Raw genomic sequence first — 27171 nt, 5'->3', positions numbered from 1 at the left:
TTCTTCAAATCACTGATGCTGCTTTATTTACCAAAGACACTGGCCCAGGGCTGGTTCCGCCAGCCAGGCCTCAGACAGCCGTAGGGGGTGGGGTGGGGATGTCCCAGCTCAGTCTTGGTGGGCAAGGCCAGGTCAGCCTCACCATGGGGGCAGTGTTCCCTCCTGGGGCCCTCGCGGGGCTCCTGCCCAGCAGCAGCAGAGTGGGCAGTAGGTGCCAGCACTGCCATCTCAGGAAGGCACTTTCAACTTTGGGGTACCCAGGAAGAACTGCAGGACGCGGTCGACCAGGAGTGCCAAGCAGAAGTCCAGGAGTAGGACCTGGGCGATGACCAGCTTGAACTGTAGGACAGGGAGTGCTGGTGAGTCAGGTGCCTGCAGACAGGTCCAGGCCAAGTCCTGGGACCGCGTCTACAGGGCCCCTCACCTCCACAGGGATGTCCACGAGTCCAAACTGGCTGTTGAACTCAGGTGAGGAACCAAGGAGCAGGCCCACGATGGCCAGGAGTGACACGGCTAGGCTCCACACCAGAGGCCGGTTCTCAGGCAGGCTCTCCATGAAGGGTGGGCCCTGTGGGGATAGGCAGATGGGCAGCTGTGTGTCGTGGCAGCCCAGAGGGTGGGCAGGGTGTGCTCGGGCAGGGGCTGGGCCTCACCTTGTAGTTAATGGCGAAGGTGGCCATCTGCATGGCCATGGCCATGATGTACACTGTGCTGTTGACTAGGCTTGGCTCAAATTCTTTGTACAGGTCCACAAATTGCTCCTGCCTTCAGGGACACATGGGGGTCAGGGCCCCTTCATGATTCCTGCTGCTCCCCGCGGAACCAGGACTCTGCCTGGTGGACTCTGCTGGCCTGGCCCTGGTCACCCCAGGCCAACGTCTGCATGTTTCTCCTGCCACCCCCCAACCGGAGGGATGCTGCCTCCTCTGGGAGCACCCTGTCCACCCCCAGGCTGGGAGTGCACTCACTTCTCAGGGCTCCGGGCCTGGGCCTCGCTGTACAGGTAGACGAGACTCATGAAGTGCACGCAGAACTGGAGCATGACAGTGAGGATGGTGTATAAGTTGAAGATGTTGGGCAGGGGCCGCTCTCGGGAGAGGGTCTTGAGGGGCTGCAGGGGCAGAGTGGGGGTCAGGGCCCAGGCTCGCCCTGGGGTCACCCACCTACCCTGCTTCCTGGCAGGCCTTGTGCAGAAAGCAGTCACCAAATTCTGGGGTTTACAGGTCAGCACTAGTCCCCAGAGCCCTGTCCACCCCCCATCCCCCCAGTCCAGATGCCACCCCCGCCTTGCTCAATGCCCAGCCATAGGGGTCTTAAGATCCACCCCGCCCCCGCTCTAGAATAAACTTAAAGCCCTCCCTGTTGCTCATGGGGCATGTATGATCAACCCAGACCACCTCCCACCCCCTCTGGCCACCAGGGCCTCCTCGCATCAGCCCATGACCACCTGCGGCCTTTGTGCCTAGTTCCTCGCTGGTTCTCTTGTTCTTTATGCGTTGGCCTCAATGTCAGCATTATACAGACCTCCCTGACCGACCCTGAGGCCATTCCCCAGAGCCTGTGTGACCTACTTGGTGTTTTTCTCAGCACTGCATACGGAGTGCTCTTGATAATCGTTTTCCCATCTGTCTCAATGGTGTGGCCCACCTGAGACCCCAGCCTGTGGACAGTGCTGGGCCTGAGCAGCGGCACTCTGAAGAGCCTCAGTGGGCACCCGCCCTGCCCCGTGATCCCCATCTGTAACTTGGGGATGAGAGTTCCCATCCCAAGGGCTGCTGTGAGGATAAAACAGACATGTGGTGGCACCTTTAATAGCCTGCCCTGGCTGGCCCAAGCGTCACCAGCCATCAATCCGAGAAGCCTCCCGGCACCTCTGGGGCAAGAACCATGGCTTAGAGAAGCAGAGGGCACCCTTGGGCTGGGATGGGAGCCCCTGCTTTGCTCAGGGTCCTGGCCCACCTTGGAGCGGGAGATGAAGAGGAAACAGCCAGCCAGGAGCAGCCCCTGCAGTGTGGCCTGGAAGTCACTGAACTTGACACCCTCCAAGTATAGGACACTCTGGCTGTAGGCCAGGATGAGGGCATTGAGCGCCAAGATCTTGAACATCTGCAGAGTGGTCACCAGCGTGCAGCGGCCCTGCTTGATCACGTGGCAAACTGCGGGGGAAGGCAGGCGTGGGCGTGGGTGCCAGGCAGGATGGGCCTAGGGATGGGGTAGGGGAGGATCACGGCAGCAGGACTCACTGCACTGGATGGAAGAGAGTTTGGAGGTGAAGGGCGCAGCAATGCTGGCATCCCCCAGCTTCACGATGGGCATGCTCTCGTCCTCGAGGTCCCGAAGCACCTGACTCAGGCGGTCCTATGAGGCAGGTAGCAACGGGTGAGACCTGACAACAAGGGGGTGCTGGTGCCCCCCTTCTGAGACTTACCCGCTGGGAGGCCAGCTGCTCCTCAGAGGGTGGGAGCCCCGACCTCTGCTTGGCTGCCCTGGAGGTGGCCCTAACTCCACTGTTGCTCAGGACGGGGCTGTCCCGGGGCCGTCGCCGCCGCTCGATGATCCGCTCAGGGGCATTGGCCAGGAGGGCCACACCTGGTGGGAGTGTGTGTCAGAAGCCAGAGGGACAGAGCACGGAGTGTCTGTTCAACACAGCTAATCCCGGGGCCAAACCTCCCCATTTTACCTGATCACTCACCCCAAGAGCGCCTCAAGAGAGCATCTATCTTACTTTCTACAAACTACTTAAGGACAACAAAAAAACAATACCCAAATGAAGTATATAACGCTATGTAGGTCAAAACTAACTGATTTCCAAAGAAGTTTATTGCCAAGAATCATAACGAGGTAAATGATGTGTCATAAACATCGCGGTTGATAAACCAAATGAATATTTGAAAAGCACTGAAACTAGGTTAAATTGATCTTTAAACATCAACTTGACGTCTATGTTCTGTTGACACAGATCCGAGGCTATAAACTCTCCCTGGCCTCTGGCCTTGGCCCTTGGAGCCCATACAGTGCCTGGGAGCCTGAGAAAACCAAGTCATGTCTGCCCCATGGAGCTGCCCTGGACCCTCACCAGAGGTTCCTGGTGGTCTCCGCCACTTTTCCTCAGACACTTGGATCTCTTCCTGGCCTTGGAGCCCTTCAGATCCCCAATCCCACCAGTCCCTGCCCCGTCCCTTCACTACTGCTTCCTCACAGAACTTGCTCAGTGGCGCGTCCCTGATGGTAAGCTGGTGTTGGCAGAACAGCCCCCAACCCCAGGGGCTCACCCACATCAGCGTGCTTCAGGGCACCCACGTCGTTGGTGCCATCCCCACACATGAGGGTCACGTAGCCCAGCTCCTTCAGGCTGGTGATGACAAACTCCTGTTTGGGGAGAGACGGACTGAGTGAGGGCTGCGCGCCCTCCCCAGGGCCCCGCCTGCCCTCCGCCACCCCGTACCCACCTTCTGTTTGGGGGCCACTCGGGCGAACACTTGCACGTGTGGGATGAGGCGAAGCAGCAGCTGGGGGTCCTCGGCCTGCAGGTGGGCCAGGCCATCGCCCGTGAGGCACAGTGCGTGATCCAGGGCCAGTGCCTTCGGGGAGCCCTGGGCCAGGGGCAGCATGATGCTGCCGTCGATGGAATGCCACTCACACGGTCGACCTGCAGGGCCAGTGCCAGGGTCAGGGATGGGGCTCAGCTGCTCAGGTGGACCCTCTCACTTGGACCCCACGTGTGCAGTCCTAGCCTCTCCTCTCTGGAGCACCTTCTTGGCCCCCACCCCAGGTCCATACCAACCTGTACCCCAGACACTAGGCACCCCACAGAGACCGTGCACAGAAACCTCCGATACAAAGGATCTGAAAACCCAGGGCCTAAGCTACTGGCCTGAGATCATGTGATGGGCCAGATTCAAACCCAGGCAGCCTGACCTCAGACGCGCCCCTCCCCTCAACCCTGGGGGCCTGCCTGAAACTCTGCTCTCCTAGGGCCAGGGCACCCCGAATCACTTCCTCAGGCCAGACACTGCTTGCTATCCACTTCCCCTTTCTAGCTGGTTGGTCTAGGTGTGGGTGCTGAGCACCGAGGACAGCTGAGGGCAGCCCACCAGCCTTCTCAGCACCGGACGGCTGGCCCTGAGCTGTCAGAGCTTGAAAGGAAAATAATCTCCTCCTGGCTCCCGTTGCGGCTGTTCTGTTAGAGCAGCTTCACTTGCTCCTCAACAGTCTTGGCAGCCACCTCTGGGCCACCTGCCTACGATCCCCAGGCTCTGGAAGAGCCCAGTGCCTGGGACTGGGACAGAGACCTGGGCTCAACAGCACAGACGGAGAGAAGGGCTGGGAGGTTCTGGAAGCCCTCTTGGCCGGGCCATACCAGCACTGTCCTCTGGCCTGCAGCCCAGTGACATCACTGGCGCATGTTGCTCCCAAGCCAGGCCCTGCACCGGGTGCTGTCCTACGGCATCTGACAGACTCCACGCCACCAGCCAGAGGTGCTGGGGCTGGATCCGTCCCTTGATTTTTCCGATTCACAGGCACCACGTGCAACCAATCTGGTTACTCAGGAGAGGCCAGAGACCATGAGTTCTGGAATCAGGACATCTGAGTTCAAATCCTTAGTCACAGTGTTTCCCAATGATCCAGGTGGATGGATTCACTTCTCTGTCTCCTTGTCTACAGAGCAGGGGCCCCAACAGCTGACCTGGTTGGCTTCCTCCTATGTGGTGTGGGAATGGCAAGCCCTCCCATGTGGGGCAAAGAGTCTGACGAATGCAAACCAAGCCCTCGGCCCCAGGTTCTGGCCACACCAAACACGAGCACCAGCAGTCCCGGTGCTCGAGGGGAGCACTCGCCACGCACAGGCAGCCAGCCAGGCCCAAGGTGGGTGGGAGGCTATGAAACGTGGGCTGGTGTGACACCAACCAACCGCCTTAAGACTGGAAGGTGTTGCTGGCCCCAGAGCCGGTGACCGCCTGCACGCTGCCGCACAGGTCGGGTGTGGAGCTCCCCGGCCAGACAGCCCAAACGTGCGCACGGGGCAGGGCTGTGTTCCGCAGGCCTGTGTCATGGGTACTGGATGACGCTGGGCGTGCTCACTCAGGCCTGGCACAGAGGTGAGCCACCGGGCGGGAGCTGTTCTTGGACTCAAGGTCCCCCCAGCCCACGACCACATGGGGCCTCACCTTTCTCCGTGGGAGGCTGCAGGATCAGCGTGTGAGCCTTTTCAATGAAGTGCAGCTCCTGAGCCACGTGGCAGGCAGTGAGCGGGTTGTCACCTGTGATCATGACCACCTGGGGAGAGGGCGGAGGCTCAGTGGAGCAGGGCTCAGGGCATCAGAACTCCAGCCTGGAGACCTGGGGCCAAGTCCCTTCTGAGGACAGCCACAGAGGAAGCGCTTGGCCCCCTGATGGGGACTGGGCTTCCAAGAGCCTCACCTGGTGGAGTTTTCTGCGAATGCTATGTGTATGTGTGTCTTTCTGAGAACACCCATAGGTTTTATTTGCAACACAAACTAAGAGCCAGCCCTTGGTGTGGACCCTCTTGGCTTGGTAGATGCTCCAGGCAAGAGACTGGGGGTGGTATGACACAAGCTCTAGCCTTCTGGCTTAGAGCCTGGTGACGGCAAGATGGGCCTTGACTGCTGAGGCCAGGTGAGGACTAATCATGTCACTACCCTGACACTGCCAGGCTCGCCTCCCACACCCTAAACTGAGTCCTGAACTAGAATACACAAACCACCAAGACTGACAGAGAAAAGCCACTGGGACACACACAGCCTGTCTGGGTTTTGTCTCCACATTCTCCAACCCAGCCTCAGCTTTTTCCTAAGATGGGGCGGAGTGGGGAGAATAGCCCTCACCTCCCAGTGATGCTGGGGGCCTGAGAAAGTGATGTGAGAAAGATGGGCGCAGACTGAGTCCCAGAGCACCCTCAGGCATGAGGGATAGCATGAGTGTCCAAGCCATGGTGGAGCTCAACCAAACGCCATGGAACCTTTGCTTCCAAGACCCAGATACCCACCGCTGAATGCCCCACTGAGGATGGAACTGTCCTCTACTGTCATGTCTCCCTCTCTGTGAGGAGTAGCCAAGACTGCCCACCCATGGGGCCTGGTGGGGAGGGGTCCAGTGGCTGTACCCGATGGGAGGCGTTCTGGATCTCGCGGATCACGGCCTTGGAGTCAGCCTTGAGTGGGCAGGAGACCACAATGAAGCCGACGAACTTCAGGTTGCACTCCAGGGCCTCCCGCTTGAGCTCCCGGGCCTGTGGATGGACACAGCAGTGCTCTCATGACTTGTCTCTCCCCCTCCCCCATTTCCCAAGCTCTGACAACACGCTGGGTGGGGAGAGGTCAGAGAAGGCCCCATCCTTGCAGGAGGGACACTGGAGGGTCAGAAGGTGAGAGGTGTGGGGAGGGTGAGAGGCGCCCTGGTGGTAGAGGGGCTCAGCAGTGGCTGGGTGGCCCTGGCCCCGCAATGGTGCCTCTACCCGCTACCATGGACAACAGCGTGACACAAAGTCCCTGTATTTCATCTTCTAGGACAGGAAAGTTGGGACTCTCCTTTGATAACCACCGAGCAAGAGCTCACGCTCTATCTCGTATCAGAAACTAAAAGATCTCTGCCCTCACAGAGCTTGCCTTCTACTGGAGAAGACATGTAATAAAGAAAGTCACAGAAATCAGAGTACTGAGTACCACAAGAGAGAAAAGCCAGGGGAATGGGGCAGAGAGGGTCGTGGGGTGGCACAGAGCCGGGTGGCTCTGAAAGGTCTGTGACTAGGCTCAGGAACGGGCCTTGAATGAGGCTCTGAACAGAGGTGTGACCTGGTGTGCATTCTGGAAGGATCTCATGGGCACTGGGTGCAAGCAGATGAAAGCCACTTGGATGAGGGCCAAGGTGGAAGCTGGTAAAGGAGCAGCATTGGTACTGGAGGTGGGAGGAGAGCCTACAGCCAATGGGATGTGGGGGGTGACCGAGGGCTGGGGATACCCCAAGATCATGCAGTGACCAGGTGGTTGGGCAAGGCAGGGGTGGAGCTGGGCTGGAGATAGGGAACCCAAGGTGCCCCAGGGTGTTCCCCAAGGGGGTGTGAGAGAACCCGTGGATGTGAGGATAGGAGGTGAGACCTGGGTGTGCTCTCTAGGGAGCAGCCCTGGGTTCTGGGGTGGGATGGGGTCCGTGGGGAATGGGGCATGCAGGGGAGGAGAAGGAAGTGAGGACTGAGTGCCACCTGGGGCCTCCAAAGGTAGAGACCAGGGAGGAGGAAGATGAAATTGTGCCCATTTCACAGGGGAAATGGGTCACAGGGGACAGAAGGTGATGTGGACAAGGGGCCGGTAGGTGGGGGGGCTTGGGCCCTTACCTGCTGGTGAGTGAGGTGCCCCAGCTCCTTATACCCCAGCGCCAGGACACGGGCTCCTTCCCGGGAAATCTCCGTGTGGATGTGGTGGTAGTCAGGTGGGCACTGGGCGAACTGCAGGGAACGCAGGGGGATGTCACCAACCGCCCCGCACCCCCCTCCCCACCCTGGGCCGGGCCTGGCTCACCATGGAGTGCAGGGTTTCAGGGGCCCCCTTCACAGCCGCGATGTAGCAGAGATCGGTGGAGCCAAGCTTCTCGTAGGAGGCGAGCACGGACATTCGCTTTAGGGCACTGGCAAAATGAAAGCGCTGGTGAATTTTCAGCCCCTGAGTTTTAATACTTCGGGGGAATACTTTCTCATCTGGAAACAAATAAGTACGAGTCCTGAGGGCCTTCGCTCCAAAGAGGCAGCCAAGCCCCCACCTGCCCCCTCCGTGCCCTTCCTCCCTCCATCCCCTTCCTCCCCCCACCTCCAGACCCGGGGCCTGCAGGAACTCCTGGCTCTGGGAGGGGTCCGAGCTGGGAGATCTGGGTATGGAGGATCCTGCCCCAGGTCAGAGGTGAGCCTGTGCCCACGCACCTGCCTGAGTTGAACACACAGGTGCCTAAGAGGCACACCCCGCCTGCCCGGGGACGTAAGAGCTGCGGTATGGCCGAGGCTCCAGCCCCTCACCTTTGGTCAGTGTCCAGTCTACGGCCGTCAGCATGGCTTTCTCAAGCGGGTCACCCACAAGGGTGCCGTCATCCAGCTGCATGAGGGAATGGCATGAGGCCAGAGCCCGGTGTGTTTCTATGGGGATGTTGGACACAGGGGTCACCTCCTTCCCATCTCTGCAAGGAGAAAGAATAGCTGGTTACCAGGGTGGAGGTGACTGGGTAGAGGGACCCCCTGGGAATTGCTGGTCACAGTGGGGGGCCGCAGGGTATTGTCTTGGTCCCTGCGACACCTGCACACGTCTCATGAATGCCCCCAGAGGTCACGTGGCTGCCTGGAGCCCAAGCTGAGCCCCCCGCCACTGTCACTCACACTGAAGAATGCTTGGGGGGCCCCCTAGAATGGACCTCTGTGGTAGGGCCTGTGACAGGCCCTCACTTCGAAGGCTTGGGCTGGGCAGCTGTCTGTCCCTTGAGTTCCCAGAACGCCCCCGGCTCGGCGCCTCACGATCCAGACTCCCCACACTCACCGGAGCCCGGCCACACCGCGCACCACCAGGCTGTCGCTGGTCAAGGTCCCTGTCTTGTCAAAGCAGCACACCTCCACCTTGCCAGCGAAGGGGATCCGGAAGGGCTCCGTGCAGTACATGTCTGGGTGGTGGGAGCCAGTGTCAGGGGTGCTGCCGGGCCCCAGCCCACTCGGCACCTTGTCCCTGCCCCAGAGACTCACAGAGCTTGGCCAGAGCAATGAGGGAAGTGTTGACGGCCAGAGACAGCTCAATGGGCAGCTCGGGGGGCACGACAGAAGTGAGGATCAGCGTGCATTCCAGAAATAGCTTGTAGCGGTTCCGGCTGGGGTCCTTGGTACCTGCGAAGACAGGGCCTGCCAGCCTGGGGGCCACGGGCGCGGGGTCCAGCAGATGGGGGGGGCGGAGGGGAGTGGTCACGGTGCTTACCTTCGATCCATACGTAGGCGGCTGCCGCAATGGCAAAGACCAGGAGGAAGAGGATGAAGATGAAGGTCTCCAGGTTGTTCGCTGTCACCCTCTTGACCCCAAAGAGGATCGTGCGCAGCAGCTTGCCCTAGAGGGACGGAGGGACAGAGATCTTCCCTGGGAGGGTGGCGGCCTTTCCTGCCTAAAAGCACCAGGGCCAGGTTCTCTCTGCTGCTGGGGAGTGCCTGCCTGGGCTGACTGAGCACCACAGCTGACAACACAGCTGTTCCAGGAACTGCACAGCTATGTGGGTGGCTGCAACTCAGCCAACAGCTACAGAGTTACGGAGACCAGTGACTGAAGACTCGGGGTCAGGGAAGGAAGTGGCTGAGACTGGGGCGGAGGGATGAATTTTCTGGAAGGAGATCTGACCATCGTCTCTACCAAGGAATCCTCACGCCACTTTAGTGAAAAGTTTATGGCCCAGACTGATTCCCAAGTGTGCGGGACCAAAATCAGTCTACTGTCTGTGAGGCAGAACCCCAGCCGGGGAAAGCAGGCCTAGTCTGGGGCTTGTCTCAGCACTCTGGCCCCCAGCCCAGTACCTGGTATCAGAGTGAGCCTATGGGGTGGATGTTCTGGGGTCTGAAAGAGTTGCCATCTCAGCTGTCCACCATACGCCCCAGGGACCACCCTCCTCAGAACTGGGCAAGGTGCCACACCTGGGATGTGTTGAATCCGGTCCTCAGGACGTAGGCCACACACCCACTGTCCACCGCTGGGGAGAAAAAGGACCAGCGTCATTCATATCTGCTCATCCCGACTCTCTCAGGGCCAAGCAGACTTTGAGGGTTTGGGGGTGGCAGGGCTAGGACACCCCCAGACACCCCTGAGGCACCTACGCTTCAGGCCTGTGGTGGCTTTCTGGGGAGGGATGTGCTGCACCACCTTGGTGCCCCCGAAGATGACGTGGAGCCGGGAGTCGGCCTGGAGGTCCAGTACTCGGTTGGGGCTGAGGTCTTCGATGGGTTCCTGGGGACGACAGGAAAGTCAATGGCTAGTCCTACCTTGGCCTCCTTCTCCATCCCCAGGCTGGATAGTCGGACCCTGGGGCTGGGAGGAACCTGCCTGACCCTCACAGGGTTCCCCATCCAAGCCGGTGCACCTCACAGGGGCGGGGGCTCCACCCTGTCTTTCCACCTTCATGTGCAGCATAGACTCCCTGTAACCCTGTACCCGGCCTCATCCCGGATTCACAGCTTCCCGGTTTCTGTCATCCCACCTCAGCCTGAGATCCCAGGGTGCCTGACACCCCACCGATGCTCCTGGCCTCTCATCTCCTTCCCTCTCCTCATCACCACCTGGCTCCCCTTAGTCCAGGGCACTGACCTGCCAGGAAACCCAGGGTCTCCATCCAGATGCTATGCCTCCTCCAGTCTCCTGGCCCAGCCACCAGCCCTTCCCTGGCCTGTGTCCTCCTCAATGGATGGGACAGTGACGCGCCTGAGGACCCCCCTCCCTCCACTCCTGACCCAGCACCTTCATCTGGGGCACCGACTCCCCAGTGAGCATGGCCTCGTCCACGATGCAGCGGCCCCGCAACAGCAGCACGTCGCATGGCACCAGGTTCTCCTGTGGGGAGCGGCCTGCAGGGCAGGGGCAGGAGGGTTGGACAGAGCCTGAGGCCTGGGTTCCCACCGGGAAGGAGCAGAACTGGGCCTCACCGATTGAGACGATGTCCCCGGGAACAATCTCATTGCTGGCAACGGGCCTCCACTTTCGGCTCCGGTAGACCTGGGAGGGGGTGGGGTTCCGTCAGCTCTGGGGATGTGCCCATGCCTCGCCCACCCCAAGACCACAGGGACCCTCCTACCCACCCGTCACGCTACTGGCCATACCTGGATCATGTGGGGCTTGTTGCCCATCTTCCGGATCTCTGACATGTTCCGCATCTGCTGCTGCACCAGGGAGGCCTCGAAGGCCACCAGCATGGAGAGTGTGAAGACACTGTAGTACCAGTACTCGTCCAGACACCAGAGTCCCACGCAGAACACCTATGGGACACGGGCCTGTCTGTTCCTGGGAACGCAGGGAGAATGCCTCCGGAGGACTGGATGGCACACTAGGGCCGTTGTGCCCACAGGCTCTGACCACGAGGATAGGGAGAGGTTTTCACGTTTGGAGGCGGACTGTGAAAGCCCGAAGGAACAGGGTGGGGAGAAGGACCAGAGCTGCTGCTTTACCTGGAACACAAAGAAGGGCGCGGTGGCTCTCTCCTTGAACAGCTCTGAGAAGTCAGGCACCACCATCTCGGCCCTGAAAGAGACCAGATGCCACGCCCTGTTCCTAGTGGGAAGCCCCAGGGGCCCCACCCCTGAACACCTCCACTTCCGGGCACGGACGGGCTCCCTGGGCAACTAGGGGCCCTGGTGAGCTTCCAGACATTGGGATGCTCAACTATGGCTCTCCTCGACCATGTGGCACTGAAGCAGGTGCGCTGACTGCCCCCAGCCCTCTGCTCTGCAGAGCCCAGATGAAGCTTCTGAATCAGCACTGGGCTCTTCAGGCAGCCGCCCCCCTGAGCGGGGCTGGTGCAAGACAAGAACCTATCATCTGGGTGGGTGACAAGGCAGGGGGAGAGGAATGGCTGACCGTGGGACGGGAGCCCTGAAGCTGCACAGAGGAGGCCCGGCAGCTAGGTGCTGTGGAGTCCCCTGGGGCCTGAAATACAGTGCCTGAGCCCCACCCCACTATGGAGAGGGGGCGCCTGAGCTGGGATGTTCCAAAGACTCCCTAAATAAAAGCCCTGGAATTTGAGAAGCAGGGCCGAAAAGTGCGCTCTACAGCACTCTGTGTGGTGGCCCTGTCTGGCCATGGGACCAGCCAGGTCCACTATGGCTATCCTTGTTTTGCCCTGCAGAACTGGAGTGATATCCAGGACATGCGATTTGAGAAAAAGAAACTGCACAGTGGCTGCATTGCAATAAAAACTGAGCCCCACCCTGGACTGTGTAGGGTACCTTTGCGTAAGCGAGGACGGTGTGAAAGTGGACATCCCAGGCTGCCACCATGGTTGACCTGGCTTGGGTAGGGGAGGATCAGTAAATGTTTCCTATAAACCTTCCTACTAGATCGCTGGTTGCAGTAACGTATTTGTAATTTTTTGAAAAGCAACTAGGTCAAGAAATAATTTCCTAGAGATTCTGAGCGTTTTTGAGTCAAGGACAATTATCACCATGGCCAGGATGGGGGCTCTGAAGCCCAGCTCTGACCCCTCCCAGCTCCCGTCAACACTGGTGGTTTTGGTGAAGGTTAAAGGAGAAAGTGCTGACAGAGCATCTGCATTCCATCTGGTACAAACAAGAGCTATCCTGCTCACCACCATCTTTTTTTATCACCACTCATAAAGTACTGGGATATGTATAAGAAAAATGACAAGAATATACATTTATAGAAAAAATTTAAAATAAAGAAGAGAACACAAGTTACAAACACAAGACAAGGATGAACAGTCCTGGGCCAGGCTCCAAGCTGTGGGCCCTCCAGGGGGTTCCTATCAGCAGGCAAGTTTGAGGGAGACTAGACTAGAACACGTATCTTAGAGGGTGCCCGCCACGTCCACCTGAGACGTTTTGTTGAAAAGGTGGATTCCTCCAAACCACAGGGCATATACAAGTGGGGAAGGAGCCACTAGCTGGGATAGAGACCCGGGCTGGTAACCACAGGCAGAGGCCCAGTCCTGTCTCAGCAGGGGCGATGCTTGGGGACGCTGGGACTCACCTGTTGCTCCCAAACTTCTTCTCGGCTGCACGGATCTCCGAGTCCTCCTGGAACCCTCTGTTGCTCTGGTAGAATGAGAACAGGTTTCCCACAGGAAAGGCCACAGGGAGGAAACGCTTCTTCTCCAGAGCATCGTAGGAATACTTGATCTTCTGGAATTCAAAGGACAGCACCTCCTGGCCATCTTCGCCCTGTGGGAGGTGTGTCTGTGGCAGAGGTCCCTGATCTGGGAATGTCAGGGCCTGGGGATCCCATCCAAGCCCATGCTGGAGCAGGTGGTCCCTACCTCATCACGGTGCAGGGCTACGAGCTCAGTGGAGCCGTTGTTGGGAGTCGGCACCACCTTCACGAAGGTTGCTTTGCTGGGGTCGAACTCCTGTGAGAGGCAAAGTGCTGCCGCTGAGCCCTTCTCAAGCCCCAGCTCCGCGGCTTCCACTGGGGAGGTCACAGGTGCCGCAGCTCTGTGGACATGCTCTGGGACATGCCACTGGGCTCTGGGTGCTGACTGGCCACTCCCCAGGCTGTCACTGGGACAAGGGACAGCACTTCACTGGGCCTCTGGTCCCGCCCATATTATAAAGCCAGGGTCATGAACAGCGCTCAGCGCACAGAGCTCTGCTGACGAAGGTGAACTCAAACAGGAAGAATGCTGCCCGGTGTGAGGTACCCTCTCAGTCCACGTGAGCCAAGGCCTGTTACAGCCCACCTGGCCTGCTGCTCCCCCTCTGCCCCCCGTCCCCATTACTATTCTCGCTGTGTCCTCGAGTGACAAGGGGTGATGAGGCTCATCCTTGCCTCAGCTAAGGGCACGTGCTGTTTTCTCTGCCTGGAATGCGTGGTCACACAGCTGGCTTCAGGCCTGCGCTCAGATGTCACCTTCTCAGGACGCTGCCCCTGGATACTCCATCTAAAGATCCCTCACAAAATCCTTATCCTGGTTTTCTCTCTTTAGCATCGACTGCTGAGCTCTATCTCCCCCATTAACACCATGAAAACAATGTGTTTTGTCTGCTTTGTTCTTTCTGCAGCACCTAAGACACGGAGGCACTGAATGGAACTGCATTGGCACTCCCTGAATCCTGTGAGCTGCATCCATCCCACGTGTGCTCCACCAGAACCTGTATTGCCATGTTTTTTGGGTTTTTTTTGGGGGGGGGGGGGGTTGGGGGACATGGCAGTGACCCTGAGAAACAAGGCCCTGCCTCTCCAGAAGTTCACAGGCCCCAAAGCAGGCAAAAATAACAACAAAAGACAAAACTATGAACTCAGGAAACGCTGTAGAAAAGTGCAAAGCACTACATGCGGCCAGCCACACGCCGGGTGCTTTGCAGAGTTCATCTGTTTCTTCTTACAACGGCACCCTGAGGTAGGTGTTACAGTTCTCACTTTACACAAGGGGAAGCTGAAATCCAGAGAGAAGAAGCACCCCTGTCTGAGATCTCTGATGCAAACCCAGATCTGCCTGTCCTAACCCCACAGCTGCTTAGTTCTTCTTTCTTCTCCATCTCTGGAGAGAAAGTTAATAGTCACACTTTTCAGCTGCAGGCCAATAGGCAGCTGGAAGTTTGGGGGTGTTACCCCCCAACTTCCCTCCATTCTTTTGTCCCTCACTGGGGTCCTTCATTGTACTGACTTGAAGCCACCAACCCCAGAAGTTTGAGAAGTTTGAGTCTCTCCCCTGGGATAAGAGAGATTTCACTTTCTCAAAAGAGAAAGAGAATTTAGTCCACACTTAGAGTCAAAGAGGGGTGAGGGAGGGTGGTGGTGTGGTTTCTCTTTCTCTTTCTGCAGCCCTGGGCGCTGTTCCTTTTTTCTCTTCTTTTAACAAACCTATGTGGGATCAGAGGGGAGGCTGACCTCAGTGCCCATGGCTCCATAACCTGCTGGTGTCATCTGAGGCCGGCCCAGAGGGCAGTGGCATAGTCACTGATATCAACTGCTAACCCAAGGCAGCTCTCATTCATCCAGATCTCACGACTAAGGACCACATGCACTACCTCGCTGTTGTATTCTGAGGGCATCATTACCATCACCTCATCATTACCTCTTTACCATCACCCTTGCAGACAGACATAAAGAGACTCCAAGCAGCTAAGTTACTTGCTCACAAACACCCACTGCTCCTCTTAAACGCTGCAATTAACTGCATTTCAAGCTCATTTTGGTCGTCATGGGGTGGACATGGGTGGCTCTGAGCACTGGCCATCAGGACTGATGCTCAGTTCTCAAAGCAAGCTCCACAGACAGGGAAACCCATCCCACAGGTCTAACCTCACACTACGAACAACAAGGTAGGAGACAGACAACAAAGAAGGTAGGACCGTTTCCAGGAGAAACAACCGAGTACTCGCTAGTATGGGAGCCAGTAAATGGTGACATATACCGGTCCCTGCGCTAAGCTTTTTACAGGTATTACCTTATCGAATCTAAATGACCACACCAGAGGGGAATTCCAAAGAAGGGAAGTAACCTACGCCAGGGTTACACAGCCAAGTCAGAAGCGGGGCCAGAATTTAGCTAGCGCAAAAGGGTGGAGGGCGCCTCTAGGGACCCGGCTCCAGCAGATGCGGAGGCCCCGGCTGGGATGGGGACGGACATAAACTCAGTAGCTGGGATCCGCGGTGAGGCCGGACCATGCCGAGGGTCGGTCTCGGGTGCGCACACTTACCGGGGTGCAGGTGAGCGCGCAGTGCGCGTGCACGGACCAATGCCCCGAGAGGACGGTGAGCGCGTGCGCGAGGCAGATGGTGGCGAGCACAAGCAGCGCGGCCTCGGGGATCTGCGTCCAGCTGCTGCCCCAGCCCCAGCAGCCGGCAGCCGCGGCACCCAGCCAGGCTGGGTAGAGCAGCCCCACGAACGGCAGCACCGTGAGGCGCCGCAGCAGCGCCAGCCGCCGGTACGGCCACACGGCCGCTACCAGCTCATCGCCGCTCTCTATGAGCGCCGTCCCGGCGGCAAGGAGTGTGCGCGGCAGCGGCCTGGGCTTGGGCTGCCCGGCGGGCTGGGCCCCGCAAGGCCGAGCCCCGCAAGGAACCGCATTGCCCACCGCCGCCGCCGCCGCTGCCGCCATCTTTCCCAGCGCCGCTCTCGCTTCAGGGCAGAGGCTACGGCTCACTTCCGATGTTGTACTTCCGGTAAACCCTGGGCGTCGCCATGGCAGCCAGGAGTGAGAAAAGCCAGGGCAATGTAGGGGTCTGGGTCCGGAAGTGGCTACTCAGGGCACCGCCATGATAGGCTGTGGCCGGAAGGAGAGTCAGGGCGTCGCCATGACACAGAGGGCTTGAAAGGGCTAAGGCAGCCTGCCTGCTTTGCCACGCCGGACTGAGACCGGAAAAGACGAGGCAAGGCGGGTTGGGCGCCACCATGACAACCTACATCGGAAGAGGCCAGTCTTCCTCGGAGACTGCACTGTCTGGGCCACGAGGGGCGGAGCCTGGACACTGCGGAGGTGGGGATAAATAAGCACCAGTGTTCAGGGGGTGGGATTTATCATGAGGGCGGGCCTTGTGCGCGTGCGGGTTGGATGGAGGTGGGGTGAGGTATCCCAACCTCCGGGCCTGGGTAGGGCTCGGGGCTTGTGGGCTTCGAGAGTCTAGACAGGACACAGCCACACCTGACAGGAGGCGTCATGTAATAGATAATAATTACACACCCACAAAGTTACTACTTTAACGTAAGAATATGAAAAATTGGTGTTTACTTATTGTTTATTATTTACTTTCCTGTTACATAAATGCCATTGTTTCAACAAAACCACAATAGGACTAATTAACAGTGGCAATTAGTATTTCAGTATTTAGTAGTACTACTAATAGAAAACACATCCAACAATATGTTTGAGAAAAATGTGTATGATGTGTTTATAATGTTTCTGTCCTCTGATACAGCAATATTTGAACTACTTTTTAAACTCTTTACTGGACCTTGAATTTGTAGGTTATATTGTTGCATATTCTTAAGATTCTTGAGGTATATACATGTAAGACTGCAAAAGGAGAACATAAATGCAATAGGACTTAGATAATATTCTATATTTAATAAAAATAACGTGGCATTTCTTTCTGTCCCATTTTACACAGTAGGATATTTTTACTTTGTTTTCTTTTCCAAAAATACTTCTTTGAATGGACTGCAACCTTTAGAACATCTTTCTCTTTTATGTGGTGATAAAACTAACACAAAGATGACATCACGTTGACTTGATTCCCTGCTCTTAGCGGGCCCACAATTACTCTGATTCTCTTTTTTCAAAAAAAAATTTATTTATTGGCCGCATCCTGCGGCTTGAGGGATCTTAGTTCCCGGACCAGGAACTGAACTCAGGCATGGAGTCCTAACCACTGGACTGCCAGGGAACTCCCTACCCTGATTATTGGTGTCATTCCAATGTGAAGACATCAAGGTAAATAGCCTCCCACCTAAAGCCTTTCAGCATGGATTTTACTAACTAGCAACAACAAGCTTTTTGACTTGTAGGGATTCGTATCTAGCTCTCCAAAACAGGTTTGTTTTGTAGACCAATTATTTGTCAATCAGGTCTTTGCATCTATAAATTTATATGCTGCTATCGGTGTCCAAGATGTTTTCATTTTTGAACATTCCCGAAGCACATTCCAATGTTAACTTATCATCATAAGTTAAGGCTCCCTTGCTCAGGGAGAATGGTTTTAAAGCATAAAGTTGTGAAATCACAGTTGGATTCCAAATAGTTACATGTTTAGGAAGGAAACAGAATGTCCCATTTAATTTGCCCCTTCCTGGTGACATGTTGAATTCCAAAGCAGTCTTATTTCAAAAAATGAGTCATTGTTTTGCTGTATGAGTTTTTGTCACAACTGTCTCCATAGTGTTTTCTTTTCCAGAATATCATATCGTTGGAATCATGCAATATGTAGCCTTTTCAGGCTGGCTTCTTCACTTAGTGCTGCATTTAAGGTTCCTCAATGTCTTTTCATGGCTTGATAGCTCATTTCTTCTTAGCACTGAATAATATTCCATTATCCAGAGGTACCGCAGTTTATCCATTCCCCTACTCAAGGACATCTTGGTTGCTTCCATGTTTTGCCAATTATGAATAAAGTTGTGTACATGCCCATGTACAGGTTTTTTAAATGGCAACATGGTGACATACATTTCTTTTTTTCTTCCTTTCTTTCAAGTGTTCCAGCTTTATTGAGACATAATAGACATACAACATTGTGTAAGTTTAAGGTGTACAACATGATTTGATACACATATATATTGCAAAATGATTACCACAATAAGTTAGTTAACACCTCCATCACCTCACATAGTTACCTGTGTGTGTGTGTATGTGGTGAGAACATTTAAGATCTACTCTCTTAGCAACTTTCAAGTATACAGTACAGTATTGTTAACTATAGTCACCATGCTGTATGTTACATCCCCAGAACATATTCATCTTGTATCTGGAAGTTTGTACCCTTTGGCCAACATCTCTCCATTTCCCCCACCCCTCAGTCCTGGCAACCACCATTCTACTCTCTATGAGTTCCATGTTTTTAGGTTCCACATATAAATCATGTGATCATGCAGTATTTGTCTTTCTCTGTCTGACTCTTTCACTTACCATAATACCCTCAAGGTCCATCCATGTTTTCTCAAATTGCAGGATTTCCTTCTTTTTTTATGGCTGAGTAATGTGTATGTATGTATCACATTTTACTGATATATGTATTTGTAATATATATGTTTTATAAATATATACAGATATATTTATAATATGTATATATCTCACATTTTCTTTATCCATATATTGGTCAATGAACACTTTGGTTGTTTCCATGTCTTGCCTATTGTGAATAATGCTGCAATGCACATGGGAGTGCAGATATCTCTATGAGATACTGATTTCATTTCCTTAGAGATAGTGATTTCTTTTGCTTTGGATGTATACCCAGAAGTATGATTGCTGGATCATATGGTAGCTCTATTTTTAATTCTTTGAGGAAACTCCATGCTGTTTTCCATAGTGGCTGCACCAGTTTACATTCCCACCAATAGTGCACAATCTTCTCCACATCCTCACCAGGCTTTGATATCTCTTGTCTTTTTTTTTTTTTTTTCGGTATGCGGGCCTCTCACTGTTGTGGCCTCTCCCGTTGCGGAGCACAGGCTCCAGACGTGCAGGCTCAGCGGCCATGGCTCACGGGCCCAGCCTCTCCACGGCATGTGGGATCTTCCCGGACTGAGGCACGAACCCGCGTCCCCTATCGGCAGGCGGACGCTCAACCACTGCGCCACCAGGGAAGCCCCTCTCTTGTCTTTTTGGTAATAGCCATTCTAGGGGTGAGGTTATAACTCATTATGGTTTTGATTTGCATTTCGCTGATAATTAGATGTTGAACACCTTTTCATGTACCTGTTGGCCATTTATATGACTGCAAAAATGTCTATTCAGGTCTTCAGCTCATTTTTTTTTAAGATGCTAGTTATTTTTTTTAAATTAATTAATTAATTTTTGGCTGCATTGGATCTTCGTTGCTCCTCACGGGCTTCCTCTAGTTGCAGCAAGCGGGGGCGACTCTTTGTTGCGGTGCACAGACTTCTCATTGCGGTGGCTTCTCTTGTTGCGGAACATGGGCTCTAGGCGCACAGGCTTCAGTAGTTGTGGCACACAGGCTCAGTAGTTGTGGCTCACAGGCTCAGTAGTTGTGGCTCACGGGCTCTAGAGCACAGGATCAGTAGTTGTGGCGCACGGGCTTAGTTGCTCCACGTCATGTGGGATCTTCCCCAACCAGGGCTCAGACCCATGTGCCCTGCATTGGCAGGCAGATTCTTAACCACTGCGCCACCAGGGAAGTCCTATTTTTTTTCTGTTGTTTTTCTAATCTCTATTTCATTTATTTCTCCTCTGATCTTTGTTATTTCCTTCCTTCTGCTGACTTTGCATTTAGTTTGTTCTTCTTTTTCTAATTCCTTGAGGTGAGAAGTTAGGTCATTTATTTGAGATTTTTTAAAAATGTAGGCACTTATAGCTATATTAGTGCCTGACATTAAGCTTTTGATTGTCAAGGCATCCATTTCAAAAGACATCCATCTTGAATAAACATCTTGGCAGCTGTATGGTACAACTACTAGCAAAATAATCAGATAAGGAATTAGGCCACCCCCTTCCCATGAAGGTCCCTCTTTCAGAAAGCCCTGGGTAACCTGGATAACTGACCATTTGAGTGATCCTGCTTCTCCCTTCCTATGCCCTAATTCCTGCTCTTAAGCTTTATTTATTTATTGGCTGCACTGTGCGGCATGTGGGATTTTAGTTCACCCGACCAGGGATCCAATCTGTGCCCCTTGCTGTGGAAGTGCAGAGTCTTAACCACTGGACAGCCAGGAAAGCCCCTCTTTTTTTTTTTTTAACATCTTTATTGGAGTGTAATTGCTCTACAATGGTGTGTTAGTTTCTGCTGTATAACAAAGTGAATCAGCTATACATATACATATATCCCCATATCTCCTCCCCCTTGTGTCTCCCTCCCACCCTCCCTATCCCACCCCTCTAGGTGGACACAAAACACCGAGCTGATCTCCCTGTGCTATGTGGCTGCTTCCCACTAGCTATCTATTTTACATTTGGTAGTGTGTATATGTCCATGCCACGCTCTCACTTCGTCCCAGTTTACCCTTCCCCCTCCTCGTGTCCTCAAGTCCATTCTCTATGTCTGCGTCTTTATTCTTTTCTGCCCCCAGCTTCTTCAGAACCATTTTTTTTTTTTTAGAAGGAATGTCCCTCTTAAGCTTTATAGTAACCAATAACATGAACCTACAAAACTCTAGACACACCAATCTTGGATCCTAATAAAGACAGAGTCCTAGGTCTTTTCTTTCTCTCTCTCTCTTTCTTTCTTTCTACCTCTGAACTCACTGTGTAGCCCTGGGGTATGCTGTGTGTGCTCCAGGACCTGTGAGTAATAAATCTTGTTCCTCAAATTCCCTGACGGTTTTTTCCTGCAATCATAATAAGAACCAAGGGCTGCTCCAGCCACAACATTGGCTGGAGAAATGTGTGTGTGGCTCACTAAGGGTAATATGGGCCAGGGTGAGTGCCTCAGGTGTACCTAGCTGATAGCATCACTATTGGTAGGCTGGGACCAACACAACACAATGTAAACTTCTTTCTTAGCACTGCTTTTGCAACATCCTATAAGTTTTGGTATGTTGTGTTTCCATTTTTGTTTGTTTCAAGATTTAAAAAATTTTCCTTTTTTATTTCTTCTTTGACCTATTGGTTATTCAGGAGTGTGTTGTTGAGTTTCCCATATTTGTGAATTTCCAGTTTTTCTCTTGCTATTGATTTCTACTTTCATATCATTGTGGTCAGGAATAATTTGTGTGATTTCACTCTTTTAAAATTTGCTAAGATTTGTTTTGTGGTGTAACGTATGATCTATCCTGGAGAATGTTTCATGAGGGTTTGAGGAGAATGTGTATTCTGCTGCTCTTGCATGGAAAGTACTGTATATGTCTTTTAGGTCTATTTGGCCTAAAATATAATTCAAGTCATGATTATGCAACCAATTTTGATGTGCAGGTTTTTTCCCCAACACCAAGTGTTTCTCTGACACCAGCTGTGTGTACTACAATTCAACTCAGTTCTGACACTGTCTCCCTGGAGATAGCATCAGATCCCACAGGATAAGGGCTTGGTCTTATAAGGCTGCCCACCTCCCACTTCAAATGCCAATCAAAAGTCTAGTTTGTTACCTGTGCTTCTGATTGATCAGCTATAGATCAGAGGTTCCTATGATTCCCCTCCTCAGGTTCAGTTAATTTTCTAGGGTGGCTCACAGAACTCAGAGAAACATTTAAATTAGTAGATTACCAGCTTATTATAAAAGGATATAACTAAAGAACAGCCAGATGGAAGAGATGCATAGGTAAGTTATGGGGAAAGGGCTTGGAGCTTCCGTGCCCTCTCCCAGTTTGCCACTCTCTCAGTACTTCCAAATGTTCACCAACCTGGAAGCTCTCCAAACCCATCCTTTTGGGTTTTGATGGAGGCTTCATTACATAGGAATGATTCATTAAATCATTGGCTGTTGGTGATCAATTCAACTTCCAGCTCCTCTCCCTTCCCTTGAGGTTAAGGAGGATGGGACTGAAAGTTCCAACCCTCCAATAACATGGTTGGTTCCCCTGGCAACCATCCCTCATCCTTAGGTGTGGTCGAGAAGTCACCTCATTAACAGACTCAGGTGTGGTTGAATGGGTTTTTTTAATGAATATTAACACACCTTTATGGCTCTTACAACTTAGAAAATTCCAAGGATTTTAGGAGCTCTGTGCCAGAAATAAGACAAAGGCCAACTTTACATTTCTTATTATAAAACACAATATCACAAAGTCCAGTGTTTCCTTATTGATTTTCTGTCTGGCTGATCTGTCCATTGTGAAAGTGGGGGTGTTGAAGTCCCCTACTGTTACTGAATTGTTGTCTATTTTTTCCTTCAGATCTGTTAGTATTTGTTTTAATATTTATTAAACATTTAATATTTACTTAATATTTAATATTTATGTGTTCCAATGTTGGGTACATATATATTTACAGGTTTTATATCCTCTTGATAAATTGACCCCTTTATCATTATACAATGGCCTTCTTTGTCTCTTGTTACATTATTTGACTTAAAGGTTATTTTGTCTGATATAAGTGTAGCTACCCCTACTCACTTTTGGTCTCCATTTGCATGGAATATCTTGTCTCATCCCTTCACTTTGGGCCTATGTGTGTTCTTAAAGCTAAAGTGAGTCTCTTGTAGGAAGCATATAGTTTGAATCTTTTTTTTTTTAATTCATACTACCACTCTATGTCTTTTGATTGGAGAATTTAATCCATTTGTATTTAAAGTAATTATTGATAGGTGATGCCATCAATATGGCCTTACTAATGTCATTTTTTTTTTAAACAAGCAAAAGCAAGTTTATTTGGGAATAGCCATTGGAATTGCAATTCAGGAAATGCAAGCCACGGCAGACCATAGACTAATGCTGTCTTAATAATTGTTTTCTGGCTATTTGTAGTTTTTTCCCCTCTATTGCTGTTTTCCTTTGTGAATTGATGATTTTCTGTAGTAGTGTGCTTTGATTCCCTTCTCTTTATCTTGTGTGTATCTACTATAGGTTTTGTTTTATGTTTACCCTGTGGCTTCCTTGAAACATCTTACGTAACAGTCTATTTTAAGCTGATAACAACTTAACTTTGATTACAAACAAAAGATCTACCCTTTACTCTCCTCCATTTTATGTTTTTGGTGTCACAATTTACATCTCTTTATATTGTGTATCCATTAATAACTTATTGTAGCAGTAGCTAGCTATTTCTTAGTACTTTTTTTCTTTAACCTTCGTATTAGGGTTAAGTGGTTGACACACCATCACATTACAGTTTTAGAGTATTCTGAATAAGACTATATACTTACCTTTATTGGTGTATTTTACATTTTCATATGTTTTTATATTACTAATTAGCATCCTTTTGTTTCAGCTTGAAGAACTCATTTCAGAACTTTTGGTTAGAAAGGTCTAGTGCTCTGAACTCCTTCAGCTTTTCTTTGTTTGGGGAAGTCTTTATTTAGCTTTCATTTTTGAAGGATGACTTTTCTGGGCAAAATATTCTTGGTGGCAGTGTTTTTTTTCAGTGCTTTGAATGTATCATCCCGTTTTATCCTGGCCTGCAAGGTTTCTACTGAGAAATCTGCTGATAGCCTAGGCAGTGGATAAGTTACCTTGTATGAGAGAAAATTCTCCTTTTCTGCTTTTTTTCTTTTTATTTATTTTTGGCTGCGTTGGGTCTTCATTGCTGTGCGCCAGCTTTCTCTAGTTGCGGCGAGCAGCGGCTACTCTTCGTTGTGGTGCACGGGCTTCTTATTGCGGTGGCTTCTCTTGTTGTGGAGCACGGGTTCTAGAGTACAGGCTCAGTAGTTGTGGCACACGGGCTCAGTAGCAGTGGCTCGTGGGCTCTAGAGCGCAGGATCAGTAGCTGTGGCACACGGGCTTAGTTGCTCTGCGGCATGGGGGATCTTCCTGGACCAGGGCTCAAACCCGTGTCCCCTGCATTTGCAGGTGGATTCTTAACCACTGCGCCACCAGGGAAGCCCTGTTACATTGTTTTTGATCTTGTGACAGAATTTCAATCTAAAATAGAAACAGAGGATATAAAGTGGAGAATCTCACACACATGCCCTCAGGAAGACAAAACTTAAGGACTAAGAGACTGATTTCCAGTAAAATTCCTGATTTACAGAAAATGATAGCATTGGAATTTTCTCAGATGTTGTAGGATTGATTAGAGGTTGTCTCATATTGACTTTGGAAAGTTTTGTCAGAGGCGTGAATGGGAGATGACCCAGGAGATGTCAAGGTTGATCTCACAAAGTGGGCTAAATTGAGCTTTGTTTGTGTGACTGGATCGATTTTGTCTGCTTAGGAAATTTTCCTAAGGCTGGTGGTCTCTGGTTTTTATTTTAACTGACTAACTGAACTGTCCTCTCTTTACCTTCCCTGCGCATAAATACAACCTGCCCCAAACCCTGAATGGACTTGCCTGTAGCTTGCTACAGTTTGCTTGTCCTGAATTGCAGTTCCTCTAACTATTCCTGAATAAACTCGTCTTTTGGAACTTGCCTCAGTTTACCTCTTTGTTTAGGTCAACAATCTCTAGCACTTACCTTTGGTTCTATCTTAGTATTTCCATCTCTCTGCTTGCATTGACCGTCTTGCATGTTGTTGTTGACTGAAAAAAAATACACAACCTAAAAGTTGAGAATTATGTTTCGTTCAGCAGACATACTAAGGACTTAAGCCCAGGAGACAGCCTTTCAGAAAGCTCTGAGGGACTGTTCTGAAGAGGTAAGGAGGAGCCAGGATATGTAGGAGTTTTTGCAAAAAAAAAATCCCATGTAGTCGGAACATCAAAAGATTACTCTTGTTTCTGTAAATCTAACACCTCTCTAAAAAAATAAAGTCTATTAATTTAAAAAAGATTACTGTTAATTAAAGAAAAGCAGACATTTCAAGTTAATGAATTTAGTGCTTTTGTATATGGGAAGGTACAAGAGTCTGGGATTATTAAAATTATTCCTTTGAATAATTAACTATCTATGGCCACCTTAACTATCTATGGCCAGTATCCTGTTTTTCTCGATCCTGAATCCCACCGTTGGAGATGGCTGCAGAGGCTGAAGCCTTGATGGCCTCAGCATCCTTTGTTTACTGAAATGGCAGGCGACATTCTTTGTCCACACTATTTTATCTATCAAAGCCCTTACTGCTGCACGGGCTTCCCTGGTGACGCAGTGGTTGAGAGTCCGCCTGCCGATGCAGGGCACATGGGTTCGTGCCCCGGTCCGGGAAGATCCCACATGCCGCGGAGCGGCTGCGCCCGTGAGCAATGGACGCTGAGACTGCGCGTCTAGAGCCTGTTGCTCCGCAACGGGAGAGGCCACAACAGTGAGAGGCCCGCGTACCACAAAAAAAAAAAAAAAAAAAAAGAGTGAAAAAAAGCCCTTACTGCATTTATCATGGCTGTTTTAAGTTCCTGGTCTGACAATTCCAACATTCCTGTCATGTCTGGTTCTGATACTTGCTCTGTCTCTTCCAACTGTGTTTTTTGCTTTTTAGTATATCTTGTAATTTTTTCTTTTCTTTTTGTCTGCGTCCACTCGGCCTGAGGGATCTTTGTTCAGGACCAGAGATCAAACCCGCACCCCCTGCAGTGGAAGCACAGAGTCTTAAGGACTGGACCACCAGGGAAGTCCCTCTTGTAATTTTTTCTTAGCCAGACATAATGTACTGGGTAAAAGGGACTATGGTAAATAGGGCTTTAGTCGTGTGGTGGTGAGATGTGGGGGGATGGGGAAGTATTTTATGGAGCTGAGAGTAGGTCTCAGTGTTTTAGTGAGCCTGAGCCTCTAGACTGTGAACTCCCTTAGGTGGGAGATAATGGCTAGAGCTGACTGGAGCTGGGTATTTCCCTTTACCCAGGTCAGTTAGACTGCTAATAACCCAGCAGGTTAGGCTCTGGTCAACTAGTTTCCCCTGATGGCAGGATTTGTGAAGAACAGAGTGCTCTGGCATTTATCAAATGGTTCCTTTTCCCTTCTCGCTGCCAGAAGCACAAGGAGATTTTTCTGATATTTTCTGTCAAGCTTCTGGAAGTGAATCTCAAAAAATTGTGGAGGCTCCTCTATGACTGGGTCTTATTGGAGTTTTAAATTGTCACACTTGTCCACACTGAGCCTCCAGCAACTCATCAATTACAGTTCAGGTTTTCCTATTTTGGCACTGGTTCCTGCAGCAGTTTCTGCTGATGAGTCTCTGCTCTGATACGCTGTGACTCCCTGTATTCACCTGTTTGTCTCCCCAGTCTTGGGGGCAGTGGTTTGTCCTTCCAGATCCTAGAAGAGTTGTTGATGTTTCAGTCTGTTCATCTTTTTATTTGTTAGGACAGAGTGGTGACTTCCAAACTTACATGCAGAAATTGGAAAACCCAACGACAGCTTTATTAAGACATATTTCACATACTGTACAATTCCCCATTTAAAGTGATGAATCGATGGTTTTGGTGCATTCATAGATGTGTGCAACCATCACTGCTTAGTGTAATGATTTCAAGGCTCACTTACATTGTAGCATGAATCAGTACTTCATTCCTTTTTATGGCTGAATAATATTCCATTGTATGGATGGACTGCATTTAGTTTTTCCATTCATTAGTTGATGGACAGTTGGGCTGTTTTCATCTTTTGGCTATTATGAATAATTGTCCTTAGTTTCAGCTGTGGGCAGACCCAGGATACCCTCCTAGAGCCTCCCTGGTTGGGAGGGTGACCTAGAAAAATTTTTGTCTGACACAGGGCTGGAGATGAACCCAGAATGCCCTTCACCAGTTTCCCTCTTTAAAAACCTTTCTGGGAGATTCTCCACATATTCAGGCCCCATGCAAGACTATGGCCAGGCCTGGGACTCCCTTCTTAGGCTTTCCTGCATAACCTGGGCCAGTCCTAGCCTCCAGTGGGAGACTTAGAAAAATTTGGGGGAAGCCTATCCAGCAATTGGGCCCTACCTGCACTGCCACTAAGCCCAGGGCACCTTCCCAGGTTATCACAGGCTGGCCTGTGCTGGCTGCTGCTACTGGAGGGGGACTTAGAAATATTTTTTGGTGGCTCCTTTGACTATCAGCGTCCATGTAGGACTGTAGCTGTGCCCAGGCGACTTCTCCACGACCCTCTGAGTGTGGCTGCATGTTCATTTTCACAATTACAATTACGGTCATTTTCATTTGTTCTAATTTGATGTTAGTTTTGCATGATTGTGTGACTCTTCCTTTTCACAAATAATACATTGGTTCATCTTCATTTGTTCTAAGTCTCTAAGTCAAAATAATATTTTAGTTTTGTGGGCTCTTTATAACTCAGAGCATGTGTGATGCATA

At 51.5% G+C, this 27171-nt stretch overlaps 1 protein-coding gene and 1 long non-coding RNA gene across 4 annotated transcripts in view; one reads left to right on the top strand and one right to left on the bottom strand.

Annotated features, from left to right (window-relative positions):
- Positions 1-15927, bottom strand: ATP13A1 (ATPase 13A1). Of its 3 annotated transcripts, XM_012535896.3 has the most exons (26): positions 15388-15927; positions 13006-13095; positions 12720-12910; positions 11183-11255; positions 10838-10993; positions 10664-10733; positions 10479-10585; positions 9842-9971; positions 9662-9717; positions 8961-9087; positions 8735-8872; positions 8535-8655; positions 8024-8181; positions 7536-7711; positions 7352-7462; positions 6125-6250; positions 5169-5277; positions 3450-3649; positions 3273-3369; positions 2429-2589; positions 2244-2358; positions 1960-2156; positions 969-1111; positions 654-765; positions 425-568; positions 1-339 (listed from the first exon to the last, which is right to left on the bottom strand). In XM_012535896.3, exons 1-26 carry the CDS (start codon positions 15787-15789, stop codon positions 229-231), a joined length of 3621 nt encoding a protein of 1206 aa, XP_012391350.2. In that variant the 5' UTR covers positions 15790-15927; the 3' UTR covers positions 1-228. The 3 variants fall into 3 exon arrangements, 1 of the variants encoding a protein (XP_012391350.2); XR_004475530.2 differs by lacking the exon at positions 654-765; XR_004475531.2 differs by lacking the exons at positions 1-339; positions 425-568; positions 654-765 and adding an exon at positions 1648-1775 and having other exon boundaries at positions 1074-1111.
- Positions 15928-16031: 104 nt separating this feature from the next.
- Positions 16032-27171, top strand: part of LOC117195733 (uncharacterized) — a 58264-nt gene continuing 47124 nt past the window's right edge. Inside the window, exon 1 of the long non-coding RNA XR_004475532.2 lies at positions 16032-16167. This is a non-coding gene — a long non-coding RNA (uncharacterized LOC117195733). The remainder of the gene's footprint in view (positions 16168-27171) is intronic.

This window comes from Orcinus orca, chromosome 3, assembly GCF_937001465.1.
Source record: "Orcinus orca chromosome 3, mOrcOrc1.1, whole genome shotgun sequence".
NCBI classification, from domain to species: domain Eukaryota; kingdom Metazoa; phylum Chordata; class Mammalia; order Artiodactyla; family Delphinidae; genus Orcinus; species Orcinus orca.
This window is presented reverse-complemented; position numbering and strand designations above follow the sequence as displayed.